This window comes from Acomys minous (assembly GCF_964271855.1).
Source record: "Acomys minous genome assembly, chromosome: 1".
In the NCBI taxonomy this organism is placed as follows: Eukaryota; Metazoa; Chordata; class Mammalia; order Rodentia; family Muridae; genus Acomys; species Acomys minous.
The window spans coordinates 81,581,054-81,604,799 of record NC_140483.1 but is presented as its reverse complement, the minus strand read 5'-3'; the positions used below and the strand labels follow the sequence as shown (position 1 = coordinate 81,604,799).

Here is a 23,746-nt window from a genome sequence, read left to right as displayed (position 1 = left end):
TTTGATCCTAAGAGGATGTTTAAATACCCGTTGTTTCTCTGGACATCCAATATCATCCATAGTTTACACACTACACTATGCTTAGAACGGGGTAAAGCCAACCACTTTTTAAAGATGTCACCACCATGGTGTGTTAGGAAGTTAAGAGATGTCTCTCATTTGTTTTGGAACTAAAGTAATTCTGAGAAACACTCACTTTTCCTGAGGTCAGGTGAAAGACGAAGGCTTTTGTGCACAACTTTACTAGCTGCAGCTGCCTTCCGAGAGGCACGGCTCGTCTAGAGTCACTTCAGTACAGAAGCAGCAGTACTGCGGAATATGTGCGAAGACCGGTGTTGATCACATCAGATGAAAGGGGCAGGGATTATTCTTAGTGGCATCACTTTAAAACTTTACTTTTAGTTAAAAGCAAGGGTTTTGGGTTTTGTTTTTAGAAAACTACCAAAGCATGCCAGTGCTTGCTGGATATGTCTATAGGGTAATGGCAGCAGAGAGAGTTCTTCTCTCAACTCTCTTTTATCTTCTTTTCTGGGCTTGGGGACCTAAGCAAGACTGTCTTCGTGTTATTTAATCGAGTGACTTTCCCTTTTCTCAAAGATGGAAATATTTTGGTTTTATAAGGAAAATAATAATTTACCTCCAAATGGGATTACCAGCACAAAGATAGGGATAAATGTTTACTTTGTGCCATCCTTTTAATATTATATGACTGATTAAAGAAGACCAGAACACTGGTAAGTGAGGTCTCTGAATAATGATTCAAATGTGGAACATTTATATAGGGTAGGAAAAAGACCAACTCTTACTGTAATGACACCTGATAACACCACAAATCCATTTATTATGTTAGTGACATATTTTTGCCTCTTAGTGGATTGTTTTAAGATGTATTAAGCTATTTCACTGTTGTGGGTTTTTTGTTTTGCTTTGTTTTTGTTTCTGTGTTTTGGTTCTTTTGTTTTTTATGCACAGTATAAGTTCTCAGCCATATTAATTTAGCCATTGTTAATTTGTCAATAAGTCTGTATATAAGTCAACTGCTATTGTGTATTAATACATTTCTCATTACCTCCAGCTTACCAGCATCCAGTTCACCTGTAATACTGATATAGCTCAAGTTCGACAGCTTTATCTGGATGACATCCGTAGGGCCTTTTTCCTTGTATCCTTTGCTGGGACTTTTAAGATCTTCCAACCCCATTTTAATAGAGTAAGATGATAAAGAAGGTGTTTCTGTTTGTTCCTTAATAGTGGTATTATGTTAGAGGATCCTTAACTTTCTTCTCAACTTGAGTTTTCTCACGTATATAATTCTCACCAAAATTTGTAGGTTGTTAGGCATTTATTTAGGTCAGAGATAGAGTGCTGCTAGCTTAGCATGCACCAAACCCTGTGTTCAACTAATAATGCAAACAAATAAATACTTTTTTAGCTATAGGAAAATGATGATGCAAACATGTGTATGTTCCTACCATCCAGTGTCTTAGCAGCTAAGAGTTTTTTTTCACATATGCGCATATTCCTTAAAAATACAATGTTAACGCTTAAACTGAATGTTCCTTTCAACTCTCAATGCCTGTTTAATTTCTCCTGCCCTAGAACTATTAAGAGTTTGCATTTTCTGTGCTTTACCTGAGGCTTGTTAGGTCATCCCTGTCTCCTGGTTTTGGATCCCATCAGAGGCCATACCATGGAATTACTGACCATTACAAGTTTGAAGGATGGCATGGTGAAGCTTAGGTTCAGGAAGACCTACTGGCCAGCTGCAAGAAATTTGTAGGGAGTTATTCCTTTAAAATGTTACTTAAAATTTTAGTTCTACTGAGATATATTAATAAAATTATGAACATTGGAGGTGTATAGCTTGATACTTTGGCATACATTGCAAAATGATCACACCATTTGGATTTCTTCCATCTCTTCTTTCCTTCTGCCTTCATGTTTTTCTCCCAGTCCTTCCTCTTCCCTCCCCACCGCCCCCCTCCTCCTCCTCTTGTGAGAATAATTAAGATCTACTGTCTTAGCAGGCTTTATTTAACACAATAGTTTATTATTGTATTATCATACTGTTTCGTAGCTGTCTAGAACTTACTTATCATAGGTAATTGAAAGTTTTGTCTTTTGACTAAATCTCCTTTGCCCCTCTTCTTAGTCCTTCTAACCACCATTCTACTGTCTTCTACAACTGTTTCCTTTTCTTCTTCTTCTTTTTTTTTTTTTTTTTTTTTTTTTGTATCATTTTGCTCTATTTTTCATCCTTTGCCTGATCTTGAGCCATAGTTTCCAGTGTCCCTTCTTAGCCTGCTTCCAGTGTCTGATGAGGTGCAGCCTTTCCTCTAGCACTGGAAGACACCTCTGACATCTACTTCTCCAATTCTGACCTCTCTCCTATCCATCATTTTCATGAGAATCACCAGACACCTGTGTCAACTGAGGGACCACTTCTGTTCTTACCCAAAGTAGCTCCCTAGACAGCCTCCTGCCTTTGACATGACTGCTGAACCAGTTCTCTAGGTGATCTCCTGTCTTCTGCCTCTGGCATGGACTACTGTGCCACTTCAGTACGCAGCCTATTGCCTTTGTCTTCCTTTGCTTGTATATCACAAATCACATGGATTTTTATTATGTCATTTACTTGAACTGTTTGCTTCCCACAAAAGTTAAAGTTCAAAATTTTTATTAATGTGTTACTAAAATCCATATTACTTTCTTCAATTTTTACTGCATTGCAATGAGCCATTAGCTCTTCTTACCACACTAATCTATTGTTTCATGGAGTTGTAATTTATTTTCCCACTATGTCTACCTTTTTACCAGCATATTTAAGTCACTTTATGACAATTTTATTCACATTTATTTTCTTAGCGCCCACCTCTGTTTCAGACACATGCTAGACAGTAAATGTCAGTTGGTTAGGTGCAGAGCTCCAGCAAATGGCTGCATGGGCACCTTTCCTGCTCAGCTCACTGACTCAGACAGTGCCTTTTCACTAGAAGTTGTCTTGGTTTCCCTGGAGGGTCTCTGTATGTGTGCTGGTTAAGTGTTTTGCCAGTTTGACACAAACTAGAGTCACCTGGGAAGAGGGAGGCTCAGTTGAGGAATTGCCTCCATCTGATGCCTGTGGGCAAGCCTGTCACACATCGTCTTGATTAATGGTTGATATGAGAGGGCACAGTCCACTGGGTGCTGCTGTCTCTGGGCTTGTGGTTATGGGTGTATAAGGAAAACAGGCTGAGCAAGCTATGGTTAGCAAGTCAGGAAGCAGCATTTCTCAGTGTCTCTGCTTCGGTTCCTTCCTCCACCTTTCTGCCTTACCTTCTTCCCACAATGATGTACTGTGGTACCAATTTCTAAACCAGGTAAATCCTTCCCTCAGATGGCTGTTGGTCAGTGTTTTCTTAGAGCAATAGGAAGTAACTAATACCCTGTGCAAGCCTGATAACTGACTTTAGTTCTCAGAGCCCACTGTGGCAGCAAAGAACCAACTCCCCAAAGCTGTCCTTTACACAGACGCACTGTGAGTATTCCTATACCCATACACCTGTACACATATCACACCACACACGCACACACACACACCAATAATAGTATTAAAATGGTTCAATAAATGTTTTTTTAAAAAGTTTGACATTCTCTATTGAGTTAAGTTATTCTCAAGTAATTTTGTTTCCTTTTGAGCCATTTGGAGAACCTATTATGAGTTTCACATGTAGAGGGCACATGGTAAGTATATGTAAATAAAGCCATCTTGTAGCTAAGAATGCGTGATGTTCTAGGCTGACATCATTTTGGAAAAGTCATAAGCAAAAACTACAGACAAATTTCATCTTGTTGATACTTGAGAAGAGGCGGATAGGCTTCTTAAGAGTCACCAGCAACTAATAGTTTTCAGGGCTTTGATTCAGTTCTCAGACCTTTCAGGAATGTGCTCAACCATCTCTTTCAAACAGTTCATGATGATTAAACAGACAAAAAAGCAAATTGCTTTTGTGGTAGAATTGGTTTTTATTTTTCCTAAATGAAAAAGAAAGCATAGCAAACACCAGGTACAGAAGCTATGGCTAAAGTGGAAAGAAAAGCAGGCTTAAATTCATGCCTGATTAGGGTGTAGAGTTAGAAGTCTTTTATTTGTAAATCAAGATTAGTCACTACTTGCAAGATTGTCTTGACAATTAAACAAAAAATGATTTGGGAAGAAAGAAATTGTATGAATTCTGTCATGTTTTGGTATTTCCTTAACTGTGTGTAGATTTTCTTTTTATTAACTGCGTTTTTTGGAACTGGAAATATAGCTTCTATTAACAGGTAATTTCTTTACGTGTGTGTGTGTGTGTGTGTGTGTGTGTGTGTGTGTGTGTGTGTCTTAGAAGAGAAGCAATTGTTCTTAACTGTTGAACCATCTCTCCAGTCCCTTTACCTTAGTTTATATTCAATAATAGAGCATAATGGAGTATAATATGATAATAAAGAGATTAACATACAGATCTATTTTCTTCATTCTAGTATGATTCAGCTTTAGTAAGAGTTGATTTCAGAGGATTACTGAGCATCCTCTTATTAGGATATTCTTAGAGTCACAGTATGAATTCTTAACTCTTTACTCTTTCCTTTATCATTGTCTAGCTTTGACCTTGCCTCGGTGTATTGCTTTCTGACTGTGTTTAGTCCTTTCATGATGGGAGCTCTCATGATGTGGAAGGTTAGCTTTCTGATTTTATTACTTACATTACATGAATGATTTAAAGACTGTGATTTTAAGGTTGTGTAACATACGGCATTAAGATTGTAAAGTCATAGTCATTGTAACAGAGATACCTTTTCAAACTTGGTGCTGATGGAGGCAACCTTCCAACCCTTGATTCCAGGTATCATTAATCTTTGCTTTATTCTTAAGACTATTTGACTACAAGAGAATAAGGATTCTATCAGAGGTAGTTAAAGACTGCCGAGGAGCTGTGATCAGAACTGCAGTCTTGCCAAAGATCTTGAAGCTACCTGACCCCATGGGTCTCGAAACACAAGATGGTCACTGTATCCTCATCTTTTCTATGTACCTAGAATTGATCAATCCTTTCAATAAATGTGTCAGTTAATGTTCTGTTTATTTAACATGTCAAGCACTATCTGAGTGTTCACAGTATGAAAGTAGTTTTATGATCAGGATTCTGGAGATAAAGTTTATGGTGAAATACAGTTCATCATCTCCTTTAATATTAGTTTTAGTTGCTTTTTTGCTGCTGTAATAAAATACCCTAATAAAAAGCAAGTTAGGGAAGAAAGGGTTTCTATTAGCTTACATTCCAGAGGAAACATGGTCCATCATGGCACGGATGTGCCAGAAGCAAAAGCAGAGAGATCACATTTCATCTGTGAATGGGAAGGTGGAGCTGGGCTGTAAACTCTCAAAGCCCGCCCCCATGATGTAATTCTTCCAATAGAACTTTACCACCTGGAGGTTCATAATCTCCCAAACAGCACCAGGGGCTGGGGGCCAAATGTTTAAATACACAAGTCTGTGGGTAACATTCCTCATTCAAACCATTATAGTTATTTTATTTACCTGTTCCCTCTAGCAATTTTTTTCAGAAGAACAGTAAAGCTGAGTCATGTTGATGGTGTTGTAGTATCTAAAACAAGCTTAAATTCAGAGAGCTGTGTATCATCACCAGGCCATGGAACTGACTTGCTTTAGGAATTCTTCATTTGCTCTTGGAAACATGACGAGAACATTGTCAGGAATCAGTAGAATGTGTCAAATAGGGCAAATTTTTTATTTCAAATATATATTAATGTTTGCTGTTATTCTCTTGTGTTAATGTTGGTTTTAAAATCAGTTCTCACTGTCCCATGGGACAGTTTCATGTTTTATCTCTCCTATCGACTGGTACATATGAATTATTTGAGAGATTGAAAGTTATTTTATAAGCAGAAATGTATTTGCTTCAAACATGTTTCAGGTGCTTGTTACCAGTGACATCATTTGTTGTTCTTTGAAACAGATTTTAATTCCTTTTGTTCTTGTGATGTGTGCTTTTGAAGCAGTTCAGATAACTACACAGCTGTCATCAAAAGGGTAAGATAACTTCCTAAGAAGCCCCAGGTTCCCCATTTTTCATAAATGAGAGAACATTTGAAGATATTTCATATGATTGCTATTAAAACTTTGTAACACAAATCATTTATTATAAAATCAAGGAATTTTCCACTTTTAGATTTCAGTTGTCATTAGAGGAAATTGGTTAATTAGGGCCTTTAGCAGACAAATATGCTGTCTCTCCAGTAAAGCATTAGGATGTTATTCAAGCTAGTGAAAGTTCTCTCTAGAAAATCATAGATTTTAAATACTGTCGTAAATTATTCATCTCTGATAGGCATAATGACACCTATAAAAATATAGGGCTATCATTGCAGTGTGTTTTGGCTTATTTCTTAAAATGTATTAAACAAATTTGTTAACACTTCATTTTATATGGGCTGACATTAACATTTCCGTTTCTCAATACTTTGCAAAAATATGCATCTCAATACTTTGCAAAATGCAATACATTGACAAATGGGTGGGAAAGATTCTGAGTTTTAAGATATTTCTGAAGCAGTCCTTCTTCAGCATTCAACATTCTGAAAGAGCAGTTGTCAACCAAGTATTTGCTTTTTTTTAACCCATAAACTTACCTCATCAGCAAAGAGATTCTCTGAAGAATACTTATAAATAGCAGTTTTATAAGTGAATCAAGCTGGCACACTCAGTGCTAAAAAGATGAATAGCATTAACATAAATTTACATGTTTTCTTGATGAGCTTACGATAGAACTCAGTTTAGTATGCTAGTATGTGTGTGTGTGTGTGTGTGTGTGTGTGTGTGTGTGTGTGTGTGTATAATTTTTTAAAAAGATATCTTTCTACTGCTTTGAAATAGTGAAAAATCTTATTTCTAGTTTAAAAGAAAATAATCTTTTAGGACATTTACGTGAATTTGATAGGGAAAACATGTACTCACCAGTATCATACAGTTGACAGTTGCTTAGATGCAATAAAAGCTAGTAAGTAACATAATGTGCTTTCCTGCATCTAAGTTTGTAGACACATTTTCAGAAAGAATTTTAATTAAGCCTTGTATAAGAAAAGCTGGGAGCAGTGGGATAAAAACAGGAAGCTTACCAATGTGTGTATGTGTGTGTAGATGAATTTGTGTGCCTGTGTGTAGTAATTGTGTTGAGACTAATGCAGTAAAACCCTAAGCACTAAGACTTTGAAGCACAGGTGGTGAAATCCAAGGTCTTCTTTTTTGACCTTTAAGCTATGAAAGGCATTGACATTTCCCCTGTATATCAGAAACTCCCATGCTTAGTATGCCATCCATTAAACTCAATGATTCTATTACCTTATTGACAGGTACCTTTGAATCTGTTTTCTTTACCTAACCCATAAAGCCAGACTAAAACTTTTCTCACTGCTTATCTGCCTCTCATTTCTTGTTCATGTCTTTCCCTCCTATGTTATTTTATTTTTTAAATGTATATTTTATTTATTATAATTTATTCACATTACATCCTGATTGTTACCCCCTCCCTCTTGTCTTCCCATTCCCACCCTCCCTCCTTCTTCTGTCTATTCCCTTCCCATAGACCTCTGATAGTGGGGCCGTCCTACCCCAGCTGTCTGCCTACAGCTTATTAGGTCTCATCAGGATAGCCTGCATCCCCTTCCTCTGTGTGCCTGCTAAGCCAGCCGTTTTGCCAAGTGGCTCCTGAGTGTATGTCAGAGGTTCAGCTGCAGTCTCACTTTCCCCCACTTGGAGAAAAAAGCTTCTGGAAGGCAAAGGAAACTGTCAACAGAACAAAATGACAGACTACAAGTTGAGAAAAGACCTTCACTAACCCTACATCTGACGAAGGGCTAATAGCTAAAATATATAAAGAACTCAGGAAATCAGATACAAACAACCCAAATAGTCCAATTAAGAAACGGGACTCAGAACTAAACAGTGCCCCATCTGAACAGGAGGTCTTGTGTCTCTGAATGCATTTTCCTTGCCTGATGCATCAGTTTGTGGAGGCCCGCTGTGTCTAGATCAGCAGGCCTTGATGGTCTCCCTGTGGAGATCCTGCGTACTCCCAGACCTTCCATCCCCCCACTCTTCCTACAACCCTCAGCACTCTGTCCAGAGTCCAGCTTCCAGTCACAGTATCTGTCCTGACTTTCCCTGGGTGGAATCTCTCAAAAGACATCTGTGTTGGGCTAATGTCCACTTGTAAGTGAGTATAAACCATGAGTGTCTTTCTGGGTCTGGCTTAACTCACTTAGGATGATCATTTTTAGTTCCAGCCATTTGCCTGCAAATTTCAAAATGCCCTTCTTGTTAAAAGCTGAATAGTATTCCATTGTATAAATGTACCACAGTTTCTTTATCCATTCTTCAGTTGAGGGACAACTAGGTAGTTTCCAGATGCTGGCTATTACAAATAAAGTGCTATGAACATAATTGAGCAAATGTTCTTGTTGTATGATGTAGCATCTTGAGGTAGCACTATCCCCAGTTTTCTGGGAAAGCACCAGATTGATTTCCAAAGTGGTTGTACAAGATTGCACTCACCAGCAATGGAGGAGTGTTCCCCTTTCTCCATATCCTCGCCAGCATGTCCTATCACTTGAATTTTTATCTTAGCCATTCTGTTGGGTGTAAGATGGAATCTCAAAGTCATTTTGATTTGCATTTCCCTGATGACTAGGGACGTTGAGCATTTCTTTCAGTATTTCTTAGCCATTTATATTCCTCTGTTACAAATTCTCTGTGTAGTTCTGAGCCCCATTTCTTAATTGAATTATTTGATTTGTTTGTATCTAATTTCCTGAGTTCTTTATATATTTTAGATATTAGCCCTTTGTCAGATGTAGTCTGACAAAGTGAAGGTCTTTTCTCAATCTGTAGGCTGTCGTTTTGTTCTGTTGACAGTGTTCTTTGCCTTCCAGAAGCTTTTCCGTTTCATGAGGTCCCATTTATTAATCGTTGATCTTAGATCTTGAGCTGTTGGTATTCTATTCAGGAAGTTGTCTCCTGTGCCAATGAGCTCAAGGCTCTTCCCCACTTTTTCTCCTAACAGATTTAGTGTGCCTGGTTTTATGTTGAGGTCTTTAATCCATTTGGACTTCAGTTTTGTGCAGGGTGAAAAGTATGGATCTATTTGCACTTTTCTGCATGTAGACATTCAGTTGGACCAGCACCATTTGTTGAAGATGCTGTCTTTTTTTCCATTGTATAGTTTTAGCTTATTTGCCAAAAATCAAATGTCCATAGGTGTGTGGATTTATTTCTAGGTCTTCAATTCCATTACAAGTGGCCTATTTCTGTGTCAGTACCATAATGTTTTTATTACTATTGCTCTATAGTATAACTTGAGATCAGGCATGGAGAGTCCTCTGGAAGGGCTTTGATTGTACCGCATTGTTTTAGCTGTTCTGGTTTTTTTGTTTGTTTGTTTTATTTTGTTTTGTTTTTCCATATGATGTTGAGAATTGATCTTTCAAAGTCTGTAAAAAAAATTATGTAGGTATTTTGATAGGGCTTGCATTGAATCTGTAGATTGCTTTTGGTAAGATGGCCAGTTTTACTGTGTTGATGTTCCCAATCCATGAGCAGGGGAGATCTTTCCATCTTCTGATATCTTTTTCAATTTCCTTCTTTAGAGACTTTAAGTTTTTTTTTTTCATATAAGTCTTTCACTTGCTTGGTTAGAGTTAGACCAAGATACTTTATATTATTGTGGCTACTGTGAAGGGTGTGCTTTACCTGATTTCTTTCTCAGCCCATTTGCCATTTGTATGCAGGAAGGGCCACTCACTTTTTTGAGTTGATTTTTGTATCCAGCCACTTGGCGGAAGGTGTTTATCAGCTTAGGAGTTGCTTGGTAGAATTTTTGGGGTGGGTCACTTATGTATACTGTCATATCATCTGCAAATAGTGATACTTTGACTTCTTCCTTTCCTATTTGTATTCCTTTTCTCTGCTTTAGTTGTGTGATTGCTCTAGCTAGGACTTCAAGTACTATATTGAAGAGACGTGGAGAGAGCGGACAGCGTTATGGCATCCCTGATTTCAGTGGAATTGATTTAAGTTTCTCTCTATTTAGTTTCATGTTGGCTATAGGCTTGCTGTATATTGCCTTTATTATGTTTAGGTATGTATCTTGTATTCTGATCTCTCTAAGACTTTTAATATAAAGGAAGTTGGATTTTGTTAAATGCTGTAACATTTGTAAAATTGGCATCTAAGGAGATGATCATGTGGGTTTTTTTTTCCTTCAGTTGTTTATATGGTTGATTAAATTGATGGATTTCCATATATTGAACCATCCTTGCATATCTGGAATGAAGCCTACTTGGTCATGGTGGATGAGATTTTTGATGTGCTTTTGTATTTAGTCTGTAAGCATTTTATTGAGTATTTTTACATCAATGTTCAGAAGGGAAATTGTTCTGAAATTCTCTTTCTTTGTTGGGTCTTTGTGTGGCTTAGGTATTAAGGTAACTGTGGCTTCATAGAATGAGTTTGGTATTGATCATTGTGTTTCTATTTTGTGGAATAGTTTGAGGAGTATTGGTATTCATTCTTCTTCGAAGGTCTGGTAGAATTCTATGCTGAATCCACCTGGTCCTGGGCTTTTTTTGGTTGGGGGACTTTTGATGACTGCTTTTATTTCCTTAGGGGATATAAGACTATTTAATTTGTTTGCCTGATCTTGAGTCAACTTTAGTAAGTGGAATGTATCAAGGAAATTGTCCATATCATTTAGATTTTCAAGTTTTCTGGCATATAGGCTTTGAAGAAAGACCCAATGATTCTTTGGATTTCCTAGGTATCTGTTGTTACGTCTTCCTTTCCATTTCTGATTTTGTTCATTTGAGTACTCTCCCTTTGCCTTTTAGTTAGTTTGGCTAAGGGTTTATCTATCTTGTTGATTTTCTCAAAGAACCAGCTCTTGGTTTCTTTGATTCTTTGAATTGTTTTCTTTGTTTGTAATTTATTGGTTTCAGCCCTGACTTCAATTATTTCCAGCAATCTACTCCACTTGGGTGTGTCTGCTTCTTCCCCCCACCCCTTGGATTTTCAGGTGTTCCCTTAAGTAGCTTGTATGTGATGTCTCCAATTCTCTGTGAAGGTGCTTATTGCTATGAACTTTCCTCTGACCACTGTTTTCTTTCTGTCCCAAAGGTTTGAATGTGTTGTGCCTTCATATTCATTGAATTCTAGGAGTCTTTAATTTCTTTATTTTATCACTGTCCCAGTTGTCATTGAGTAGAGCATTGTTCAGTTTCCATGTGTTTGTAGGCTTTTTGTTGATTCTATTATTGTTGTTGAAGTTCAGCTTTAGACCTTGGTGGTCTGATAAAATGTAAGGGATTATTTCAATTTTTTTCATATCTGTTGAGGCATGTTTTGTGACAGATTATATGGTCAATTTTGGAGAAGGTTCTGTGTGGTACTGAGTAGAAGGTATAGTCTTCTGTGTTTGGGTGAAAAGTTCATTAGATGTCTTTTAGACCCATTTGAGTCATGACCTCTGTTAGCTTCATTATTTCTCTATTTAGTTTCTGCCTCAATGATCTGTCCATTGGTGAGAGTGGAGTGTTGAGGTTTCCCACTATTAATGTGTTGGTATTGATATGCGATTTAAGCTTTAAAAGTTTTTCTTTCATGAATGCAGGTGCCTTTCTACTTGGGGCATAGATATTCAGGATTGTGATGTCCTCTTGGTGGATTTTTCCTTTGATGAGATTGAAATGTCCTTCTCCATCTTTCCTGATTTAAGCTGGGCGGTGGTGGCACATGCCTCTAATCCCAGCACTTGGGAGGCAGTCAGGCAGATTGCTGTGAGTTCGAGGCCAGCCTGGTGTACAAAATGAGTCCAGTATAGTCAAGGCTACACAGAGAAAAACTCTGTCTTGAAAAACCAAAAGAAACCACTGGGCATGGTGGTGCACACCTTTAATCCCAACACTTGGGAGGCAGAGGCAGGCGGATCGCTGTGAGTTCGAGGCCAGCCTGGTTTACAAAGCGAGTCCAGGGCAGCCAAGGCTACACAGAGAGACCCTGTCTCAAAAAACCAAAAAAACCAAAAGAAAAAAAAAAAAGAAAGAAAGTCCATTTTACTGGATATTAGAATGGCTACTCAAGCTTGCTTCTTGTGTCTGTTTGCTTGGAAAATCTTTTTCCAGCCCTTTACTCTCAGATAATGTCTATCTTTGTACCTAATGTGTGTTTCTTGAATGCAGCAGAATGTTGGATCTTTTTCCACAGCCACTCTGTTAGTCTGTGTCTTCTTATTGGGAAGTTGAAGCCATTGATGTTGAGAGATTTTATTGACTAATGATTGTTGGATCCTTTTATTGTGAAGTTGGTAGTGATCATGTGTGGCTTTGCCTGTTTTGGTTTTGCTGTTGTGGTATTATGTATATACTGTGTTTTCTTGGATGTAGTTGACCTCATTGTGTTAGGGTTTTCCTTCTAATATCTTCTATAGAGCTGGGTTGGTGCACAGATATTGTTTAAATTTGGTTTGTCATGGAATATCTTGTTTTCTCCATCTATTGTGATTGAAAGTTTTGCTGGATATAGTAGACTGGGTTAGCATCTCTGGTGTCTTAGTGTCTGCATGACATTAGCCCAGACCCTTCTGGCTTTCATGGTCTTTGTTGAGAAGTCAAGTGTAATTCTGACGAGTCTGTCTTTATATGTTACATGGCCTTTTTCCCTTGCTGCTTTTAATATCCTTTCTTTGTTCTGCATATTTAGTGTTTCAGTTATTATGTGGCGGGAAGAATCTCATTCTGTTCTTGCCTATTTGGTGTTCTGTAGGCCTCTTGTATGTTCAAGGGCATCTCTTTCTTTAGATTGGGGAAATTTTCTTCTGTGATTTTTCTCGAAAATATTTTCTGGTCCTTAGAACCTGGCATCTTCTTTTTCATCTATTCCTCCAGTCCTGAGATTATGCCTTTTAATGGTGTCTTTGATTTCTTGGGTGTTTTGTGTTATGAATTTTTCCATTTTAATATTTTCTTTGAGAGATGTATCAATTTCTTCTATTGTATCTCCAGCCCCTGAGATTCTGTCCTCCATTTGTTGAATTCTCTTGGCCATACTTACCTGTTCAGTCCCTGATCTCTTCTTTGTTTTCCATTTCCAGAGTTTTCTCTGTTTGTGTTTTCTTAATTGATTCTACTTCCATTTTCATGTCTTGAATAGCTTTACTCATTTCCTGTGCCTGTTTGTGATTTCCTGTTTCTCCTAGATGGCCTCTATTCTATTGTATTTTCTTGTAATTCTTGAAGGATCTATTCATTTCCTCTTTATAATTCTCAAATAACTGTACAAGCATAGCTTTAAGATCATTTTCCTGAGACTCAAGTGTGTTAGAGTGTCCACTGTTGTTTGGAAATTCTGGCGGAGCCATGCTGTCCTGGTTTTTGTTGCTTGTCTTCTTACCCTTTCCTTTAGCCATCTGCTGAGGTGGCTTGGGTTTTCTAAGCTGGCAGTCTCTTTGAAAGGTAGCTGCTTTGTTTACTGACTTGGCAGACACTGTCCTCCTGGAGCTAGATTCCTCTGAGCTCTTAGACCTATGATCCTGGATTCAGCAGGGCTCCTGTGACTACTTGGTCTCCTCAGAGGGATCAGCAGCCGAGTATAACAGTGGCTTGGAGGCCAGAAAGCTGTATTGGTTTCCTGTGCTGATCGTCTGTTCCCTAGGGACCCTACACTCAGTACTCACAAGAGTGCAGGGTGCTTGGAGCTTGTGATTCCAGACCCTGGAGGATGTCTGGCCATGGTGGGGATGGGGTGGTTAGCCTGATCTTCCCCAAGTGTTCAGACTGAGGAGCCCCCAAGTTGATGTTTTGGATCAGCAGCCTATTCACTCATTGGTCACCATGCCAACGGATTCCTCTGTTTTCCAAGGGGCCTGCACTCTCGCTTCAATATTCGGAGGAGTTCAGGGTACTTGAAGTTTGTGTTTTCTGAACCAGAGTTTGTCAGTCTGTGTTGGTGGGTGCGAGGTGGTGCTCCTGGGTTGTTCCCTTCAGTTGCATTCCCAGTCTCAGCTCCTCTACTCTCTAGACATGGTACATACTGGGTCCTGCCGTTTTGGATGTCTGTTGTTTTCTTTTTATTACTAAACATCTTAGACTTTTTAGAAGTCTTGAGGATAAAGGGAGTTTTGTTTACATTCTGCTTGATCATTAGACCCACACTGCCAAGGTGAATGTAGCACATGAATGAGATGACTCTACCTCCATTTTTCATTACCCACTCCTTAAAATATGTATTAGAAAAAGTGAGGTAGAAAAGCCATGTTAGCATTGTTTTATTTACATGACTTAAAATGAACTTTTCTAATTGTCATTTATATGTCTTGTTCCTTAGTCTCCATAGCTGGGTTCATCATAAAGCCTTGTTTATTTTGGATAGAGGCCATAAAAGGACACATGGATGTCCTTGTCAACTGACAGATGATGGGCTAAGAATGCTTAGGGCTGTGAACAAAAAAACTAGCAGTGCAGGTGCTTTCTGTGGTGGTCAGCCTGTGCCTTTAGCAGCCTTGCTTTCCAACCTTCACTCTCAGGATCAGAGGGTTTTCCCAGTTGGGTTTTAATGTACTAGAAAGGTGTGCCTATTACGCTGTAACTAATTATTTCCTTTATTTTTCAGCCTTTTTCTCATTGTTCTTGTCATCTCTGACATCATGGCTTTGGTAAGGCACTATTGAAAATTTGGTGTAAGTAAGATTGGGAAACTAAGTTCTGTGTCCATTTAATTGGAGAAATATGAAGATATTTCTATACATGAAATCCTTATGTTCTGAGTTCTCAGTATATTCCTTTTTTATATTACTTATGCAGAAACTCTTCTTAAGTTCTCAAAATGTTTTCTCATTATTTGATTTATTCAGGCTGTCATTTTATACTTAGTCTTTCAGGTTGTTCTCTTTATTTGGGTCTGAAATATACCTTTCATAGATGAACAGAAGAATACAATTTCAGATTTAGGTAATGCATCACTCATATTTGAGATAATGGTTTTTAGTCCTCAGATTAAGAAACAGAAAAAAGTGAGTGAAGGAAGGAAAAGGGAAATACAGCTTTATCAATTGGGAAATTTTATCAGTTAATAGCTATAATTAATGAATTCTAAGTAAGGAACTTACAGGTAATCTTCCTGCTTATAATATCTTAACAAAAAGAATGAGCCTGCTTCGGGTGTTTGAGGAGTTCCCACATCTATACTCAGGCTTGATGATTCTCGAGAAGCTGTCACAGAACCTGCTAAATCCTGTTATATTCTCAGTTCTGACTTATGACAGTGAGACATAGATAACTCAGCCACAAGAATTTCTATGCTGAGTGGAATACAGAGTTCTCCTGTTTTCTCCAGTGGAGTAGGGACAGCACTACCCTCTGCACAGGTGGGGACAGTACACGTGGAACATTGCCAGCCTAGGCTTTCCTTTATTTTCTAATGGGTCTTGGTCAACACAGTGCAGTTGACTGGCCATTAATCTCCAGTCCTTTCAAGAATAGAAACGACATCATGCTGCCCAAAGATCCCATCATAAATCATATTTTTAGACTGGTAACCAGTGCCTCAGGCAAAGTGCTTCATCAGCCATTCCAAGGGCCTAGAAATTACCTCCCAGTAGCTGAGAGCCATGCCTCTTTTAAGGTATGATTAATACCTGGCTCTATATCTAATAAGTAATTTGCCAAATCTGATTGCTGGCCACTTGATTTAGATAAGAACATTTTTTTGTTGTTTAAATATCTAGTATAGTTCTCAAATTGATCATACATGATGTTAGAACAAAATCAGCGTTCACAAAATGACAAATAGGTAAGAATAGATGAGAATTCGATGTTTCTGCTTGAATTTGTATGAAGAATTGCTCGGTTTAAGTTGATAAACTGTTTCTGATTCAGCTTCGTTGACTGGTATAATTTTATATCCCTCCTTCCTTGTTATCCTTTAACCTGCATCACTTTGAACCTACTAAACTCTGGGCTCTTGGTGTTTAACAAGCCAGTCCCTTTACCCAGAAACAACTTCTGTCTCTCCAATTTCATCTTTATCTGATTCCTACTTTTTATTTAGATTTCACCTCCCTCTCTTTCTATATCTCTCAATACATGTGTTCACGCAGTGCATTTACACACCTAATAATTTGAATCATTCACTAGATTATGTTTTGTGACAAAATTATCTCTACGTCCTAGCAGTGACTCTTACTGATTCATAGCAGAAAGCATCAATAGATTTGTGGATGATCAGGTGATGTGCCTCAGCAGGATCTTTGGCATTTTAAATATTTTTATTAGAGGTGATTGATTCTCTTATTATTCACAAATAACAAATCACTTTGTGGTTTTTTTTTTTTTTTTTTTGATTGAATCTTAAACCTGTTTGCAACATTTGGCCATTTGCTAATTTAATACAAACGGAAGTTTTAGTGAAGGGCATATCCTTGTGGATTCTAGGCAGAAAATGATTCTTAGATGTCAGAAATGTCAAATATGCACCCCTAAAACAACTTTGTTTGTAGATTGAAACTTAACAGTCTTTGTTTTTAATTGAGTGATGTTATATTATCTTTTACAGCATTTTTTCTTCTTGGTCAAGGATTCTGGTAGCTGGCTTGATATTGGAACCAGGTATTGTATACATAGACTTCCTAAAAGTGGCTTGATAGAGGTGCCAATATGACTTTGAGGCATGTGTAGGAAGTAGCTCAGATCTTACTTCTTTGTGTTGAGACACTTTTTTCTAACTCATGGTATGAACACACTGGCAGGTATTTTTATGGGATGCTGTGGGCAAGGAGGATGGATATTTAGTGTGGGAAGTGTCCTTGTTGGAAAAGTAAGGCTATTCACACTTCATTGTGAATTTTATATGTTGGTATAAACTTCCTGCGGTCATTATTTGTCCTTTAAAAGCTTAAAGGAGCGCTGTTATTTAAAGCGCAGTCTGAGCAAGTCAGTTTTCTCTCTTTCTAGTGTCTGATTATTACTTGGAGTGATCTGTTCAAGCTCTTCTTTCTGAGAAGAAGAAAGCAGAGTTGATCGCACCACCTTTTCCCCTCCAAATGAATTCTGAGACAGAATATGTTTTTATAAACTGATCTTATTACATTTAGTTAATATTTAGTCACACTTTAAGCTTTGGGTAATTTGCATGGGTTTATGTAAGAGTGTACATTAGACATTTCTCTCAAAACTCTCAGCTTGTAGACTCCGAGTGGAGCGCTGAGAGTGGTAGGGAAGAGTGGGGAGATGGAAGGTCCAGGAAGGAGCAGGAGCGCCACAGGGAGACCATCGAGGCCTGCGGATCTGCACACGGGGTCTGCACAAACGGATGTACAACCAAGGACAGTGTGTGCAGAGGAACTAGACATCCTGCTCAGGTGTAGCCGATGGACAGCACATTCTCCATGTCGGGGGAAGGAAGGGGTGACTGCTACTGAACCTCTGACATGCACTCGAGTGCCCACAGTTTGGTCACTGCCCCTTGGCAGGACGGCCCTGCCGGCACACAGAGGAAGGGAATGCAGACTATCCTGATGAGACCTAATAGGCTGTGGCCAGGCAGTGGGGTAGGAGGGACCTATCAGAGGTCTAGGGGAAGAAAATAGGACAGAAGAGGGAGGGATTGTGGGAACAGGAAGATAATTGGGAGGGGATAGCAATCGGGATGTAATGTGAACAAATTACAATAAATAAAATAATACGTTACAAAACAAAATAAGACAAAACTCCTAGCTTGTACCTGTCTGCCTTCCAGATACACTGGTTGCCCTCAGACCAGAGGTCCAATGTGAATCTACATTAGAAGCTGGGCATAGCAACAGCTTTCTAATGCACACATGAGCAGCACTAATTGAACTTAGTGGGTCATAAAAAGAAAGTGGACATGAATTTAGGAGAGAGAGGTGGGCATGAAAGGAAAATTAGAAGAGGAAATTGGGATATATATGATTATATTTCATTATATACAAATATGGAAAAAGGGGGGTGGGAAAGCCTGGAATAGTGATTATAGGCATAGATGTGTGCCTGTCATTCCAGTTTTGGAAATTCAGAGCTGGAGGGTTCCTGGGACTTGCTGGGCACCTAATATTAACAGAATCCGTGAGTTCCAGGCTCACTGTGAGACTGTCTCAAAGCTGCTGTAACGAGCAATAGAGAAAGGCATCCAACACCTACCTCTGGCTTCTACACATACTCACACATATATGCACACACAGTGGTGGGCGGGGGGAAGAGGGTGAGACAGACAGAGAGACAGAGACACTAAATTCATAGCTCTGTGACTTGGCTACTTGATTTCTAGGTATTTTTCCAAGAGAAGGGAAAAAGTGCACGGAATGATTTGTATAGGAATGTTTAATAGCAGCATTGTTCCTGACAGCCTGTTATGAACACATGAATGGAGAAGTTGGTTCTGCTGCATTCAGTTCTTGCCAGTGAAAACAAATGACTGATTGATTGACTTAGCCTTATGAATAGATCTCAGAAACTTCAGTGAATGAAAGTAACAAGATATGTACGGGCATACAATGTATTGTTTTCACTTTTATAAATTTTCAGTCTATATTTCCAGAAAGGTAATCAATAGTCATGGGAGTCTGAGGAATGTGGGGTTGATACAGAAGAGCATGTAGGAGCTTCTGTGAGGATGTCTTGAAAACAGTGGTGGCCACGTGGGTGTGCTGTTTGTCAACACTCAGCTAATTGGACACTTAAAGTAGTTCTCCTTCCTTACATGGAACTTATATCTCAAACTCAGGTGATAAAGAAAAACAGAACTAAGATAATTAGAGGAAATTGAAATGAACATGACATAAGTTAAATCCTTTTCTCTCCTAGCAGGGTCATAAATTCTTTTTAATTGATGCTCAATAAACAGGAGCATAAAGATACTAATTCATGCTAGGGAGGTCACCACCTTCTAGAAGATGGAGAGAGAGAGAGCTGGAGTTGCCTCTCTGAGAAATGTGAAAGAAGAATGACATCTTTACTGTTTCCTGTTGCTTCTCTCATTCTGCGTCTTAGTCCCTCGTTTCCTGCTGGAAATGGAAAGAAGAATGCTTGGATGGCAATGGAATTAGGAAATGGAAGTCTCTGCCTAGGCTTTAGAAAGGGGAGGGGACATATGTGCAGCATTTGTATGGGGTACCTTCATACCTCATCTTCATCTCACGTATTAATGGTCATGAGGAATATTATAGTTGGAAGGAGTGAACATTCCTGACTTCATCCAATCTAAGTATCCTCTGTCAAAGTAAGTTCTGAAGGCAACCGAGTAGTCCAAGCAGTGTGCAGAGAACTTCCCATAAGCCAGAGTAGGGTTGTGCATTCCAGTTACACCCCACCTACCCAGAGTTGGTTGTTTGGGGGCGGGGGATGTCCTCAAAGGCAGTGTGACAGTTCAGAAGCTAGGAATCCATCTAGCACAGGCAAAGTGAAAACAACAACAAAATGCAATTGAAGGTCTAGAATGTCAAGTCAAAGGATTGCACAGTCACACTTTGCCAAAAATAGACTATGCTTGCATTATGCTGTGTGATTTGTAGTGTCTCCCAACACATTATATCATGTATTTTTCATCCCAACACAGTGAAGTAGGTGTTATCTTACCCAGCAGATGTACTTACTGTCTCCATCGGACACTGCCACCCTGTGGAGATTGCAGTTAGCTAACATAACAGGGCCTGTACGTATTTGTGCTTAGAGGTAGCACTTTGATAGTAGAGGCTCTGGTTTTCTCGCTGCCTCCTCTCTGTCTAGACAGACTTAAAGAGAATGTTCAGAGGATATGTTTTCTAGCAAATTAAGCCTTTTTACAAAACCAACCAAAGTTGGGATTTTGAGTTAACTATGGTGGCCATCCCAGCTACTGAAGACCCTATGCAAAGATTACAAGTCTTGTACCAGTTTCCACTAAAACTGGCTCAGAACTGAGTGAAATGGGGCTGCAGATGGTAGCTTGGTGTTAGAATACTTGCTTCATGCCCTAGTACTGCTTAGAAAATTGTGGCTATGCATCTAATGGGGTTTGTAATTTCCAGAGGGGTTGTTGTGAAGTTTTGAATGATATAAATTAGGTATTTAAATGGGGAAAAGAATGGTACATCTGGATCATTTAGTGATGCTGGCTTTAGTTGTGAGGAACCGCTGTACTGGTTTCATTAATGATTATACTAAATTATCTATCAACAGTTTATAAAGAGTCATTTTCTCCACCACATCTTCACTTATTATTTTTTTGTATTCTGGATGAAAATTATTTTGACTAGGAGAGTTAGAATCTCGGTGTTGTTTTGATTTGCATCTCCCTAGTGGCCAAAGTTGCTGAACACGTTTCTCGGGCAGTTACACAGTTTGTTCTTTTAACAGGCGCCTTCGCAGTTCACTTGCCTGCTTGCTGATTACATTACTTGTTCTTTTGGTGTTGATTGTTTATTTCTTTTTGTGTTCTGGATATTAATACTCTATTGGCAGAAAAGCTGGTGAGGATTTTCTCCCACTGGGGAGGATTTCTCTCTATTCTCTGTTTTCCTTGTTGTGCAGAAGCTCTTTAGTTGGCTGTAAACCCATTTGTTGACTTTTGCATATTATTTCCTGAGCGCTGCAGTCCTATTCAAGAAGTCATTCTCTATGCCTAAAGCCAGAAGTGTTTTCCTTGCATTTTCCTTTGGTACTGTCAAAGTTCCAAGTCTTATATTGAAGTCTTTGGCTTATTTTGAGTTAAGTTTAGAAAGCAATTAATTTTCAGTGTTCTTCATGAAGATAGCTGGTTCCATTTGTTTGTAGGCTGTCAGTCAGAACACAGTCCAGAATGGAGTTGTGAAAGAGGAATTCTGAGTGCTTGTGAGAAAACTGCAGGAGAACAAGACAAGAGTCCTGTTACCTCAGTTTCTATAATAACATGGAGTTGAGTGGGCTGTAGTGGCACACCCCTATAATCCCAGCACCCAGGGAGGCAGAGGCACCCAGATCTTTGTGAGTTTGAGGCCAGCCTGGTCTACAAAGTGAGTCCAGACCAGCTAAGGCTACACAGAATAACCCTCTCTTGAAAACCCAAACCAAAAACCAAGTAAACAGAAACAAAACAACCAAAAAACATTGAATTGTTCTTCAAATCTGCTTTCATGCCACTCCCAGCTATAGCAAATAGGAGTTTAGATTATTCATTACAACTAGATGTTGTCATTTGCTTATATGGCTGTATGGAAAAACATGATTTTGCCATGTGCAAACTTGTCCTTGAGATTCCATTCCGTTGCTTTGTTTTTATGCAAATGCCATGCTTAAAAAAACTATGCCTTTGTTGTATGAAGTTGAGTACTCATATGCTTTTCTTTACCTTACATTAGATCTTCAGCACTCTTCACTATTCATAACTGAAGCTCTGTGTTCATTGAACACTGGCTTCCAATACATATCCTGTTTCCCATAAGCTGGCCAACACTACCTTGCTTGTTTCTCTGAATTTGAAACCTCTAGATTATGCTGAGAACCTGTCACATCACATGATCCTTCAATAGTCATGTGACAAATTCCCTGCTCAAGTCATAAAACTGTTCAGCTGACAGACCTAATTTAGTACTTTGGTCATTTGGTCTTTACATTTTATCATTTATCTTGGTCATCCTAGATGTTTTCCACCACATAAACTGCCCCTCTGACACACACACACACACACACACACACACACACACACACACACACACACACACACACACACAGTAGAATTGCTGATTTCAATGTCAGCATAGAGAGACTGAAACAGCTATAATCATTTGAAGTTGACGTTTGCAATTGCTTTAATACTGCTGATGCCTAGATAGCACCGGGAGTCGATTGATGCAGAATATTCTTGCCAGATGCCTGATAGTGCAGTTGTGTTGGAATGATGAGCTTCATCATTGCTTCCTACCAATGATGTTAGCATGAACAAGCTGCAAGACGGGCATTTCAGCCTATAGTGAGAGGACCAGTGTGAAATAATCGCTTTTATAGATAGACTTTTCATTACACTAGAAGTATAGTTTACAGACACTTTTGTTTAGAGATCCAGTTTGACTTGATATTTTGGCCTGAAAATCTGATAGATTTTAACAAAACTAAAATAAATGGCATGTAACCCCACCTCATTCTCATTGCCCCAATTTTCTACTGTCTCCTCTCCTTTTATTGCAGTATAATTTGCATATCCTAATATTCGTTCATCTTAAGGCTTTACATCAATGACTGTTATAAATAATTTAAATTATCAAATTCCTGTAGTTCTGCAACTCATCACAATATAGGTTTTTTTAAACATTTGTATCACTGCAACATTCCCTTGTAACTGTTGATATAGTTCTCCGTGTTTCCATAAACAGTTCTAGACAATGATAATCTGCTTCTGTCTTATGCACAATTCTAGACATTTCTATAAACAGAATCTTACAATGTATATTGTTAACACTTGAAGACTTCCACTTTGTATAATATTTTTGCATTTATTTATACTATAACTTGAATCAATGCTTTGTTCTTTTCTTTGCTGAATAGTATCCCACTGCGCTAACATACTGTGTTGTTTGTCCTTCCTAGAACACCTTTGCTATAATAACATCATAGTCTTCATAGTTTTGTTTTTAGTATACATGTGTCCCACACTATTTGCTTGGTTGCCTTTAGAAGCAGACCAGGCTGGAGCTTCCTTGGATTTTGCCCTCAAGGCTCTGTGTTGAGCAGTTTGTACTTCCTTCCCTTATTTGGCTTGCCTCTAGTTACAAAGGGAAGGGCCCCTTGCCTGGGCAGCAAACATTTACAACACGAAGAAGTTGTATCTGTTATATCTAGCTTACTGGCTGTAGGATTTCAATTTTATAAACAGGTACAGGTTTTGAAACGTCATGCCAAGAAGTAGAAACCATATGTACTTGGTGATTTCTTCATTAATTGTGAAGTCAGACTTTGGGTTCTATGGCTAATGCCTGGTAAATACGTGAATATCACATAAACAGAAATGTGTCAGAAGCTTATCATGGAAAGTACCAGAAGCATCTAATGACTTGTTAATAACTGCTGTTCAAAGTGATGCTGTACATTTCTTTAGTCTTAATTTATGTGCTAATACATACAGGGCTTTTTAGAGTAAACATGGTAGAGAGTAAGTGTAGAGAGTAGAGGGTTGGTACCATATATGGCCCTGAAGGTTAACATGAAGATTTGGGAGTTTATTCCAAGTATATGGTAAAACACTGCACTACTAGGCAGGGAAGTAATTTGATTTACTCCAAGTTTTGAAACACTGACCACAAACTAGAGGACATACTGTGGGTCAGGAGCAGGAGTCTAACTAGGAGGCTGGTATGTGATGCAGAGCACACAGAACACTAAGAGACTGCGGTGTGGGGAAGAGTAAAATCAAAGGTGACAAGAGCCTGACCTTAGAAAGAGATTGGGAGAGTTGGTGGATGCCCAAGTGAAGTGGAAGTAGAGAAAGGACTCCATGTGTGAGTCCTAGGGTCCTGTCCTGGTCAGCTGATGGAGGTGCACTTGCTGAAGTAAGGACTTGGTGAGTGAGTCCTAGGGCCCTGTCCTGGTCAGGTGATGGAGGTGCACTTGCTGAAGTAAGGACTTGGTGAGTGAGTCCTAGGGCCCTGTCCTGGTCAGCTGATGGAGGTGCACTTGCTGAAGTAAGGACTCGGTG

At 38.8% G+C, this 23,746-nt stretch overlaps 1 protein-coding gene across 2 annotated transcripts in view; it reads left to right on the top strand.

The window, feature by feature from the left end:
• The window catches only part of PIGN (phosphatidylinositol glycan anchor biosynthesis class N), a 115,836-nt gene that overhangs the window by 74,575 nt on the left and 17,515 nt on the right, over positions 1-23,746 (top strand). For both annotated transcript variants that reach the window (XM_084786993.1, XM_084786992.1), the window contains exons 23-28: positions 1,076-1,162; positions 4,250-4,305; positions 4,624-4,699; positions 6,000-6,073; positions 14,699-14,741; positions 16,640-16,692. In XM_084786993.1, coding sequence (XP_084643119.1) covers positions 1,076-1,162; positions 4,250-4,305; positions 4,624-4,699; positions 6,000-6,073; positions 14,699-14,741; positions 16,640-16,692 — 389 coding nt within the window. The remainder of the gene's footprint in view (positions 1-1,075; positions 1,163-4,249; positions 4,306-4,623; positions 4,700-5,999; positions 6,074-14,698; positions 14,742-16,639; positions 16,693-23,746) is intronic.